Genomic DNA, 13839 nt, shown 5'->3' with positions numbered 1-13839 from the left:
CTCGTTAACACAAAATAAGCTTGATATTTTGTTGTCAGCTATCGATTCCCTCGTCTCATTTGAAACGTCATGACTACGATCTTTTTCATAAATAAACGAAGTATTAAGTTATACAAGATAAAACAAGCATAAAACAAGATACTTAGAGACTCTAAGAATCTTGAGTTATACATTCTCCGTTTCCAAAAAAAAAAGAAAGGAATTCAATCTCTTGTTGATCCCTGGTCTTATATAATTTATATTGGCCATTTTATTATTTATATGAAGAAATTTTGGCTACCATATATTTACAAATACAAATGTAAACCTACGCTTCTAATGAAATATTATTCTACAATATCTTAATAGAGTATCGAATAAAATACTATCGAGGATTTTAATATTATTATGAAATATATATATCTAATTCATTTTAAAGATTGTAGAGTAATAATATAACAATGATAGTTTACGAGTACTTAAGAGTGAAAAATAAGTTGGTAGGATTGACTTATTTAGTTAACCACCAGTCATTTCAACTTTTGTAGTTACCGTAAAAGACGGATAAGGATGGTCCTAGGACTAATATGTCTGCAGTCTTTTTAGTTTTTTTAGATCGATCTAACACTACATTTTATAGAGTATACACAATTTATAATAATAATATTCTATATTCATCTCCCTTAATCATATATATCGAAAAATCTCTTATAATTTCAAAGATATTAGCCTATTATAACACAATAAATTATATTTAACATAACTGGATAATTTTGGATCTCACACTCTGTAAATAAAAAAAATCGAAATAATAAGAAATATATTTTTTCAAAGAAAGTATTAAACCACGAGAAATTCTTCAATTCTACTTAGTGTTGTGCAAGTCCTTGTTTAGGATTGAAGGCTTCAGTCCCGTCCTTTTCAGTCTCTTTCCGATCCAGAATAGTCCTGAATGTCATTTCTTAAACTTATAATGTTCGGATAACGTCATTCAACTTTATGTCCTATTTTTTTAATCAGTTCTAGTGCTTACAGTCCGAAGGACCAGTCTTAAGAATGTGCTTGTCCGAATAAATAAAGACTGACACAACACTAATCAAACTGATATATATGTAAGTATATAATATATGGAATATTGATACTCTCAGAAAATATCCCGTTGCTACGATAATATTATGACGTTCAAAGAAAAGAGATAATGGCGATGACTGATGATGCAAAAGTATTATATACTTTGATATTTTTCACTTAGCCTTATATTTATCATTTTTTTCTAGCATAATGTATTTGTAATGTGTTTGTACTAAATACATTTATTTTTAAAACGCATGGCTTAAATATACTTAACTCTGTCCACCATGACAATTAGAGGAGGTTAAAAATATAAATTTAATCAATGTATGATAGATGAGTTGAAATTGTATTTGGGAGTATGAAAATAAGATAAACATAATATAGATTTAGATCAAAATAGAGGGACCATTGGCCGTATTTTGATTTAGGGGCTATGCTCCTATGTATTTAAGAAAGTATATAGGAGGGGTTAGTTTTTAAAATTTTTAGAAAAAAGATTTTAACCTCTCTCTTCTAATTTTTTTTTTTTTTCAAAGAGATATTTCTTTCTAGTCCAAGACAAAAATTCCTTTATTTCGAAATGGGGGGAGGGGCTAAAACCCCTCTAGCAAACCCCCCTGCAGACGCCACTGGGAAGGAGTTTGAAATTGTAAACATAAGCTATAATAAACCAAAGAACATGAAAACTACTCCATCCTTTTTTATCATTATTTTTCAAAAGTAAAGCTAGTAAACGATAGAGGGCCAATATTTGAATTAAGTTCGAATAAGATATGAATAATAAGGTGACACAAAAATGAGCAATAAATGAAGCCGAAATCTTTCACTTGAGGGTCTGAGATACCCTTTTCGTTAGAGAGGCTCAAGCAAAATATATGGTATAAAGGGACTTTGAATCCTTGAGTCTTGATGGATACATTTTCTGTTAAGGTCCTTGCAAAGATAAGTAGTGGGAATTTCTATTGCATTAAGTAATCAACAGTCGATGTTTAGGAGACCAATTATGTCTTCACTGTTTCTTTACAGCTTATATATGAAAAAATGAGATAATATGTGACCTTTAAAAAAATATGTAGGGATAGACTACACTCTGCCTGTTACAGTCTCCTCCACATGGACGAGCTTTTCCATGCTGAATTAGATTAAAACAGGAAAAAATAAAGGATTTTTGAATAAAAAAATTGCTCGTAGCATGAATTGGATTAGAGGCTTTTCAGATCCCGGATAAAATAATAAAAAAGTTTAAATAAATTTCAATGAGACGTGACGACGTCAAGAAAAGTCCGATACATCACTAATACCTACGTCATTCAGTTAAATTAATAACAATGTTTGTATGGTTGTTAAAAGATTGAATGTATGATTGTAATTTATTGTATTAGGGGTAAGGATAGGACGTATCTACATTTTCTCTGATCCGGGTGAGTTCGGACCTTAAGACCTAAATACTCAGGTAAATTTTAAGTAACTGAACTTACGGATCGAGATCTAAAGCCAAAAATTAGACGAATGCTTGTCTCAAATTTTAACAATATTTTACCTGAAGCTCAGACTTAAATAAAATAGGATCAGGATTAAGCTACATTTTTACTGATTATTGATGCCCAAACAATAAAACCAAATTTTAATACTATTATAACATACTTATTAGATATTATTAGAATTATTTTTATAATAATATTCGAAACGTCATTACCTTTATTGTATCTCGGAACCTTTTATCCGAAAAGAAACAAAAAAAACCACTCCAAATCAGTTGGTTATTGTACAATTCTTCCAACTATAAAACTATTATTGAATAATAGTTAATAACTGTTCACAGGTTATTGAGAACTAATTCTAATTCTACTATTAAATGTTAATAATACTGATTAGAGGAAAAGAAAAAGGAACATTGACAGCTAACAACTAATACAAAATACATTTTTTAGTATTTGTTGTTAGCTCCCCAACACAAAAATATCGTGTATTTTGTGATCAATTATCGATGTTTTTGCTTCTTTTCTACTTTTCAGTGTTCTGAACGTTGATTGGTTGAATTATAATTCGCTCCTTTTAAATTGTGAACAATTTTCAACAACTATTGAACAATAGTTCCATAGTTGGGAAGACTTGCTTAACTACCAAATAATTTTTAACCCTTTTTTTCTGTTTCTTTTTCTTTTAAGGAAAAGTTGTGTGATACCATAAACGTGTGAGATAACGCCGTGTCAAATAACCTACTATGTACTAGGTTGCCCATTTCATTGAGTTACCTGTTAATTCAATCTTGTGTTGTTTTTTTAAGAAAAAGTTATGTTTGTAAAGTTTCATTCTTCAATGGGTGCCATTGGAAAATGACTTTATTTTAAAGAAATTCTCTATTTGTAGAGGGATTTAGAAGTCTCAATTGTAAAGTTATGTTACTGAATTTTAAAGTAATGTTGTTGAATTTAAAAAGTTTCATACAACTTCCTTTTTCTCAAGTGATACATACATAAGAATATTCTAGAAAAACAAATTGTAGCTAACGAAATACTTCAGATACTCAAAGGATCGGAACCCCTGATTGAAACTTTTGAATGCCTTTACAAATATAGAATGTCCTAAAAAAAGTCAATTTCAAATGGGCTTAGAGCTTTATAGAGAAAACACTTCAACGAATAAAATGGCAATTGTGCAGAGTAAATATTGTCAAATTATATTTAAACATATATGCTATTGTTTTATAACCCATTGAAAAAACTTCACCAAAAATAGGTGGGAATTCATCATTCAGAGAGATACATATATATATTAACACTACGACAATCTATGTATTAAAGAATAAATAAAAAACTATTGCACCAACAGTTTTTATTTTTCTAATCTGAAAAATGTATTTTTTTTCTACTTTTTGGCCATCACTATATATTATGCAGTCATATTCAAGTACACTCGACGCCCCAAGCGGACAAAAAATGAGTCGCGTAGTCAACTATATTTAGACAAATATTGATTATGTGGTGTTGGGGTTTCCTCCTGTTTTATAGGGGCTGTTTAACTAGGAAGGGGGTAATATTATATTAAATTTGATTTTGATAGCCCTCTTAAAATATGTACTGAGGTCTTGTCTTTCATAAAGGTAATTTTATTTTTGTTCGATCAATATTAACCCTCATGGAAATGACCTCTGAAGTTTTACCTCTCCCCAATCCTCTTTATATTTCAGTTGATTTCTCATTTTATACTTTACTTTTGATATATTTTCCTCTCTCAACTCAGGGGAGTACAAATGATTTTATTTTGTGACGGGGAGGGGGCTACAGCCCCTTCAGCCCACTTCCTGAGGACGCCCCTGCAACCACTTATGTACGTTTAGCTATTATATGGGATTAATCAAATAACTGTTTAAGAAAGTTGAATTTGTATTGACAGCTCACAACTTCAATGTGAATAAATCAGTAGACAATGGTTTAAACTCCGGTCCACCTTTTTTGAAATTTTGACCACCCCACTTTTATGTTGAATCGTTTTATAACAAGGTAATGTTCTGAAGTCAAATAACGCTTGATAGAGGTTAAATTAATGAGTGGACGATTCCAGGGGGAACAAAATCAATGCCGATTCAAATGCGATTCCAGTAAAAAATCCTGATACCGATTCTTCAATATTTTAAATAAAAGTTAAAATACCATTTTGCTCTAAATTTCTAACAATTACAATTGATAAAATAAATCGTCTGTAAATAATATAAATGTTATGGGCAGTGTGGAAAAACGACATTTTACAAAAACTATTATTCAATTCATTGCCAAGGATTTTGATTATGATAAAATTTCATTGCATGCAATTTGATACTCTAGTTTTATTTTCATTTAAATTATATTGTATTCACACAATAAAACTGTAGTATGATAAGGAATTATCACGAGCGACTCAATTCTATTTTTCAAATTATTAATCGGCCAACAGGTTGTACAGGTGGACAGTTGGCCCCTTAGTGGAATCAAAATCTATTGCAACCACTATCCTGAGTATCAAGGAACCCTTCCAATATCTTATGATAAGCCCTAGCCCACGTGTTGTGAAAGTGAACTCCTTGTCCAAAAGGGGATCATTACCCACCGCCTTGATACTGGACATCTATTCCCTAGATTATCAAATTGATTGCAATGAAATTGTATCTTGATTAAATTATCAATGATAAAACTGCTTGCAATGAATTGTTTAATAATTAAATTACTCACAATCATTTTAGCTGACAATGTAAAAGAAGTTAAAATGACCACCGACCACTCTATTGGAAAATTCATAATATATTGCTCAGACATTTTGCAAAATGCCCGATTTTCCGATTTTGCCCGTAACATTAAATAAAGGAAGGTCATTCTCAACACCGTAATTAATTATTTTTAAAACTAAGTTTATTTTATGTAAATATATGCTTTTTTTTTTTTTTTGGGGAGGGGAGAGGGGTCTAGAGCCTGTCCTGCAAGGGGCTGACGATATTACTAGGATGCTCATTATATAATTGTAATAGTGTGATTATTCTACCTAGGTATTGATTAGTTGGTAGAGATTTGAATTCTCTAATTAGTATATTTTTGGGGGCTGTGTACTCAAACGTGAAGGTTTTGTTCAAGAAAGACCCTTGAAGGTCCAAATTATTAATTAAAAAATGTATTTATTTATCACTAGAGGTGCTGGATAGGATTCGAGACTTACGACTCGACTTGATCTCACTATCATAACTTGACTTGGATTTTTTGAAACAGGTGTGAATACTGCCTAATGGAGAATTTGGTGGCTCAGAATGTGAATTCTTCAGTTTTTTTTTCTTTTTTCCCCTCTTTTCCCCCTACAAAGAATAAAAACATTTCCTTTTTGGATCTTTTACATCACAGGTTAGCGACAGTTCAATTCACAGCAGCACCAGTCACACGGCGGTATCTGGCCAAAACTCTTTTGGAAACAGTTGAAAACTATTGACAGTCACAATAAACGTTAGTTAATACCAACCAAATCGAAGAGACCACAGGAAGAGGACAGGGGAATGTAGAAGGAGATGCTACCTGAGCTTCACAAGCTAGTAGAAAAGGAGAGGCCAGAGGTGCTTGAGATGGAAGCGGAGGTAGAGAGGAATGCAAAGCTGCGCGTGTGCGCGCCGTTGGGAGGACAGAAACGCACGCATAGTGCATGTGCGTGGCTGTGTGTAACATTATATGCCACCTCCTGTGTCGTGGAGGGTCGCCAGTCTCTGGCACCGTTATTTTGGGGGTTGTAAGCTGAAAAGTTTGGGAACCCCTGGGATAGAGGAACAGTCCCTATCAAAGAAACATATAGAGAACTAGAAGAGCAATCCGGCCAGTTCAGATGAGTTGGCAGCCTTCTTTTATAGTGCGTTCAAGAGCTGAAATTCAGGTCAAGATCTTATAACAAAGTATACGTAAATATGAAAAAAATATCTACTTATATATATGTAAATTCTTTTCCTTTCTGTTGTTTCATTCAGCTATGACTCAATTGCTGTTTTAGTTCTTTCTATATCACGGTGATACCTCACAAACAGAAAAATACCCTATGTCAGCAGTCGATTCTATCTTCTCCCTTGATATGTGATGTCTATTTCTGTATTCTATTTCTTTTTGATAAATACAGAACGTAATAAGCTATTCTCCGTTTCCAAAAGAACAGGAATACAATGTTACCTGTTGATCCCTCGTCGTTTATATAATGTATATATTAGCCATTTTATTATTTCTATGAAGAAAATTTGGCTATAATACAAAGTTACTAATACGTAACTTGACTTTTAATAAAATATAGCAAAGCATATTATAATACAGTATGTAATAAAATACTATGTAGTTTTTAATAATATGTAATTCATTCTTAAAATGATGAAGAAATAATATGACAATAATAGTATAGGATTACGTATAAGTGATAAATGGCAGTTGGTGTGATTGACTAATTTAGCTAACTACCATATGATTTCGAAGACTTTTTCTGTTTCCTTTTGGAGAAAAGGATGTGTGATACAATAAAGGTAACGATGTTATATATTATTTTCTTTGGTCCCCATTGCTTTGCCCTTAAAAATTGCAATTACATAAAGATTAATAATGATGCCAATAAGGTGTCCCTTACTTATTTTTCAGAGAGTTGGTAGTCCCATTGGTGACGGATAAATCAGTAAACAAGGATGGCCATAAATTCATGTGTATCTTGCCCACGCCACTAATTCAATTAAACATAATTCACTTATAATTTATGTATAGACTTTTATTTCACTTCAAATAACAATTACAAACGTATATTATAATAATAAATTAAGAAATAAAAAATTATTATTAATAATTAAAAAAACCGAACAAACAATTGAAACACACTTGAAAAAGAGTTATTTTATGTTGCATATAATTAAAGAAAAAAAAATCATCATTTTTCTAGAAGCAAATTTCACTCATAATATATTTATACTATTGTTATTACTTTTGGGCAATTTAGTGCTTTTTAGAAGTTATCTTTGAATCTCACTCATCATTCTTCGATCACCTATAAATATTCTCACTCAATATATTTCTTTTACAATTTTACATGAGACGTTTATAACATATATTTTACTTATAACAAAAAGAACTACGATATTTGCAGTTGAACAATTCTAAATATATGGTAGTGTTTATTATTTAAGATAAATTAAAAAGTAGGTTATTTTGTTAAAAAAGGAAATTATATATTATTTTATCAAAAAAGAATGGAGAGAAGAAGTTATTGTTAATTGCTAAATCGACTAAAATATGACAATTATGAATTGTAAAATCATAATATGATAAATGAAAGCCAAAATTCATAAAAGGTATTGTCATCTTCAATACTGTTTCATGGCATAATAATGATTTATATTTTTATTAGGTACGGTGTATTAATTAAATAGTATGCACATAGTACTTGCTGATAATAATTATTTAAATCTTTACGGAAGATTTTGAAACACATTTAGAGTCACGCAACCTAAGAAGTTTTTTTTTTTTTGTTTTGAAATGTCTTGCTCATAGGCGTAGGAAGAGCAGGAGGGATATGGAGGGTGATTGCACCTCTCCAATTATTATAAATATTTGATTATATATTATTTGGGCAAACAGCTTAGTATATTCGTTCAATTTGTACAATTTATTTCTGTAAGAAATATGATTTATTCGGACAATATTCGGATTTTATTTTTATAAAAAAATACCTTTTTAAAAAAGGTCATGAAAGACATTTCTAAAAAAAATGTCATTATGAAATTAAAGAAAAAAAGTTCTAATAAAAGGTTATCAAAGAAAGAAAAATAACACACAGATGTTTGGGTAAAATTTTCCACAAAAAAATAAAAGTAAATAAACTCCTCTACGCCTATGGCTTGCTAATATATGATCTAATTATATTATAGAAGAATTAAACGAATACAATATTTTGATGTTCTCTCTATGACCAATATTATTTAGTACAATATTTCTTCCAAGTTTGTAGATTCTATGGGAGCCTTGATCATATAATTGATGGTTATTACAGTATACGGGGTGTGTTAATACAAAACCAATTTTGATTTAAAAATTCCCCAACCCCCCTCAATTATCCTGCATGCCGCCGTATATTTTTTAAGACATATTTCGGTCAATTATAAGTAAATTTATGGGATGAGTTAAGATATACAATATTGTTGTCTTTAGTTTAAAGCCTTCAATTTGATTTATGGAGGGCAAATTTTGCCCTGATTAAATGACCCCTTTCGAATATAATTTATCATTTTTTAATTAGCTGACTGTGATGATGATTTCTTACTATTTTAAGTATAATTTGCGTTAATTATAATAATTAGTTGTTGATAGAAACGGGGGATAATTAATCATAAAAATGTTAAAGCCTTTGAAGGGGGGTACTTTTTGAGAAAACTTTCACAATATTTAAAGGAATGTTTAATTTATTTTTAAGTTATATTTTTGAATGACCTTTTTTTAAATAAAAGACATTAAAAAATATACAATAATGAACTATTTCTAACTATAACAAAAAAAAAAGTGTTTAAATTTTGACAACACACTCTCTTTTGCAAAAAAATTTTTGTGGCGGGTCTGCAAATGGCATTCAGAATCAATTTGGAGAAAAGTTATTTGGGTTTGTTTTTGTGTTAAAGGGCACCCACCCACATACCTTTATACTATGATGAGGGGTAGACATCATAGAAATGGGAGGAATTATGCTTTTTGATGGATTTTACTTTTGGAAAAAGAAGGAAACAAATATTTATACATTTTTATCACATGACTATTTTTTTTTCCATTTATGAAAAAATGAAAATGGAGGTGATTGAGGGGGTTGAGACGATTCAAAAGTAGTCGTATCATGTTAATTATGTATCTATATCATTATTAATTAGAGGCAGAGAGAGAGAGAGAAATAGAGAAAGAGAAAGATGTAGAAACGTAGTTCGGAAGAGGAGAATTTGATTTCTAATAGTCACTTTGACATTCTGGAGGATTAAACTCTCCGAATACATTCAATTCATACATTGAAGCAAATATCATGAAAATAAAATACCAAATTAACAAAATGACTCCAAACTTTTTATCCAATTTCCATCCATTAAAATGCGATGCAACAATAAGAAAAACAACTGTCGAAAAAAGACTCAAGGTGGAGTAAACAAGTCCTAGGATTGGAAAGAAAGAGTTGATTAGTTCCCTGTACATGATTTGTCCCTCAACAAAAAAGCAGTCTATTCTACGAGTTTTCCATTTATTGAGATATTTCGGTTACTTTAAAGGGTAGAGATGAAGGAAAAAAGTCATTCCCGGTGCGTGGTAGCAATATGTTCTTACATTTACTAATATGGTCAACTTAAGAGGCATGGCAGTTGATATACTGTTAAGTCTTAAGTGGTATCGGCTGTCAGTATATAGCCGAGAGCTAATTAATCAGGCCTATTAATGGTAAAGTATCCATATTCACTCAAATCAGCCCCGATAACAAGACCATGATTACTGCACTGTTTGCTTTATTTCAATGCATCCTTCACTTAGTCAATGTGAGCATACTAAAGGAAGTATCAAATAATTCCCTGTAAATGTGTATTTTTTTACTTCAAGGAATATGATTTAGCCGTTTTTTTAAACTCATTTGTTATGTCAAAAAATAGCCATGAGAATCAATGAGATTTATCAAAAACAAACAAACATATAATATGGCTCACCAACTTTGGCAATATATAGCCGTCTAGAAGATATATGTAGGCTCATCGTGGAGGCAGAGGAGGTGAAAGAGGGAGAAGATAATAATATTTGGAGCGGAATTGAGGTCAAAATATGCATGTTAAGATTAAAAGAACTGCAGTTTAATTAGGAATATAGACATATATAAAACATCAGAGAACACTTGGTAGTGAAATTATCAATGGGCCAGGGGATCTTAGGTATGATTGACTAATGAACTAATGAATATCATGTCACCAACTATCATGATTTTTGAGTGATTGACTCTTGCTGAGTATACTTATGGGTAAGTATTTATTCCAATTTCTGAAATGAGTGAGACATTTATAAATTTTATCTATAGTTTAGATCAGTGGCCACAATCTTTAGAGCTACAAAGACCACTGTGTCTATAAATATATGATAGTTATGTCCCAATTTTAATACAAACCCCAAGTGTACCAGCAGTTCCCAAACGCTGATTTAATGCAGTGTTTCATAAACTTTGTGCCTCGACAGAAGAGTAGACTCCAGAGATTAGTCAGTTACGTTGCAAAAAAAAATGTTCAGTGATGGGCCGCATGGTTTTTGGATTATCTATCTAAAGCACCATAAAGGTAAAACGTTCGATAAACTCCGATATAGAGCCTTCCTTTAATTAAGTTAACTTTATTTGGGACCAATATGTCCTTTCAAATATATATTTTTTTAAACTTTTCAAGAGTCTTAGCTCCAAAGGATTAATCAGAATAAATTGGTAATGAAAAGGAAAGATGATTAACAAGTTGAAGATTTACAAATGAAATCTTGTTTCTTTTATTTTATTTCACATATCCTAGCTTGCTTTTATGTTGATGGATAACAAATAATTATATGTTTAGATTGCCTGCCTTACCCTTGCTCTTGATGGTGATATAGGTTCCAGGGGAAATGATGGCCGTTTTTATGAACCAAGGAATGCCTAAGCAAACAAGGATATCAAAAACATTGCTCCCAATAGCATTGGATACGGCCATGTCTCCGTGTCCTTCTTTGACAACGGCGATTCCAGAGAGTGCGTCCGGAACACTCACTCCAGCGGCAATGAAAGTGAGACCCATCACTGTATCCGGAACACCAAATGTAAAGCCAATGATTGTAATCATCCATACCATGACATAAGAGTATAGAGAGATCCAGGAAATTGCAATGAAGAATGAGACTACGTAGTATTTGGCGAATTTTTCTTGTCGGCAATCTACTTACAAATAGGGATATCATAAAATATTATTTGATATTTATATAAAGGACGAACCCGGAATGGTTTTAACAGATATAAAGTTCAGTGGATAGAGAAATGCCCATTTAGCTAGAGCCAATTTGTTTCGTGGATCCGGTTTTTGTAAGGGGTCTTCAATGGCTTCTTCCAATGTCTTACTTCCTGAGTCGGATGGAGTTAGAGGGACTTCTGTTGTTGTTCCATCAGAGCCCATTTCCATGGTTTCCTCTGTTAATGAATACAGTACCTTAGTTTAAATTCTAACCTCTTCAAATTCGCAAATCAAATTTAAGTAAACTTTACATAGTTTGGAGAAAGCAAGGAGAGTTGCAGAAATCCTCTTTTCTCAAGAAATAAAAATTACTATACCAATTTTTACAGTTACAAAATTTCCACTGAAATTTTATAATATGATGCAAGAGTTTTTGACAAAATCAATTGTAACATATGTCTCAACTTTTCTTCGAGATATTCCAGAAAAACTAAGTTTTTTAAGAAAGGACTGCTTTATTAAACATAAATAAAAACATAAATCCAAAATAAACAAGAAATATTCTCCTTCCATTCGACTTTTTTTTTTTAACTTGATTTTTTTATTACATGATTTTGTAACTAACCTTCTACTGCCTGGATGTACTTCAAGGTTTCTTTTTAAATATACACGTGAAAAGCATTCATTTCCAAGACTATAACTTCTACGACCAAGTGATCTTTAGAGTACAGTTCTAGTTTATGATACATATAAGGAGTATGTTTTCGAAAGATATTATATATATTTTTCTATGTTTAGAATATTTTTACTATTTTTTAAAAATTTCTAATGTTATTTTTTCTAGTCATTCAACCAAATGTACTTTTAAAGCCATGGTACATACATATACCATCTAAGCAAGTGGATTTCACAGTCTTGTTAAAAGAATTATATACTTGTGCCTATAAAAATTTATACAAATGATAATTTTTCTTTTATGTCATTAGATAAAATTCAGAGAGTTAAATGGCTGATTAAGTATTTGATTCAGTTTAACATTATTCATTTATATATGAGACTGCTTAATAAAACATTTTCATCCCTTTACACGAATTTAGTGTTTTGTATTTCGAAATGGTAAGTCGTGAATATGTTTTAAAGATAGAGGGGTTAGTCCCCTGGATATATTATCTGATTGGAGTAAGGAAAATTGAGGAGAGTTACAACGTACCTGTAAAGTGAATATTAAAAAAAGTAGGGTTTGTTACAAAAGTCACATTCATTTTAAGTATGTAATGGTGACAGAAGATTTGCCCCAGGAATTTTTTCCCTGGGATGTTTTGTCTAAAAAGCTTCACCGTCATATATAATATAGCATATATATAGCTCTTTACACTTAATTTTTTGGGTTTAAAATGACTCACGTGAAGTTTTTTGTAATTCATGGTTTTTACATGGAGTAATTTGAAAATTACAGTGAATTTGGATGAACCCCCTTTATTTATACTCCCGAGCATTTAGAGCTTATCGAGGAATATACGATATTGGAGGGGAGGGGGGGAATGCTCAAGACTTTCCTTTTACTAGCCAAAAGAGATACATACGTGCTATATTACAGATGGCAACATAATGAGGAGCGTACATTAATTTTTGAAGCATAAAGTGGGATTCTTGATCTGGTTAATTCAATTTATTGGGCTTACGATAGAACATTCAATGCATGCATTACCAGCTTTTTACATTATGTGCTGTTATAGGAGACACATATATATATAACTAGTGTTTTTACGTTACTTCCAGTGAGAATATATACTTTTTCTATAATTCCATAATATAGGGTAAAAGTTCTGAGGGTACAAATCCCTGGGGCAAAATATCCAATCCATATATAACCGTATATAATACAAGTATAATGTAGATTATAGTAAAATAATTGTACGTTTTTCTGCAAGATATTGGATTTTGAGAGGTCAAAGTAATTTTTTGACGTACAGTATTTTGCAATTATGCATTCATATTTTTTTATTGTTTTTGCTCTAATCTACATCCTTTGAATTATTAAACATTTTGCTATGATTTGATATAATTTTATGAAAAGTCATTCATTGATTGAAAAGTTGAGATTTTGTAACGCTCAGTTAGATCAAAATCGACTTCTAGCTTTTGCCTTAATCCTAGGGACTAAAAAACAAATAAGAGCAAAAACATAAAAATTCGTTGGCTGAAGTAATTAACTTGTATATATATATATAAGTAATCATTTGATGGTGTTGCTAACTTTTGGGGCTAAGCCCCTCTCCAAATCTTGAAAGCTAGCAACGCCCTTGGTTCACATCAAGAATGTTTATTAGCCAATGTAG

The 13839-nt window shown here is 31.1% G+C and overlaps 1 protein-coding gene across 3 annotated transcripts in view; it reads right to left on the bottom strand.

The window, feature by feature from the left end:
- Window positions 1-7284: 7284 nt before the first annotated feature.
- LOC121113711 (probable sodium/potassium/calcium exchanger CG1090) overlaps window positions 7285-13839 on the bottom strand; it is a 57782-nt gene continuing 51227 nt past the window's right edge. For all 3 annotated transcript variants that reach the window (XM_040707560.2, XM_040707561.2, XM_040707562.2), the window contains exons 5-7: window positions 11545-11736; window positions 11146-11487; window positions 7285-9712 (exon numbers count right to left, since the gene is read on the bottom strand). In XM_040707560.2, coding sequence (XP_040563494.1) covers window positions 9513-9712; window positions 11146-11487; window positions 11545-11736 — 734 coding nt within the window. In that variant the 3' untranslated portion in view covers window positions 7285-9512. The remainder of the gene's footprint in view (window positions 9713-11145; window positions 11488-11544; window positions 11737-13839) is intronic.

Source organism: Lepeophtheirus salmonis, chromosome 2, assembly GCF_016086655.4.
Source record: "Lepeophtheirus salmonis chromosome 2, UVic_Lsal_1.4, whole genome shotgun sequence".
NCBI lineage: Eukaryota > Metazoa > Arthropoda > Copepoda > Siphonostomatoida > Caligidae > Lepeophtheirus > Lepeophtheirus salmonis.
The sequence above is the reverse complement of the archived record's forward strand: the minus strand, read 5'-3'. Positions and strand labels throughout refer to the sequence as shown.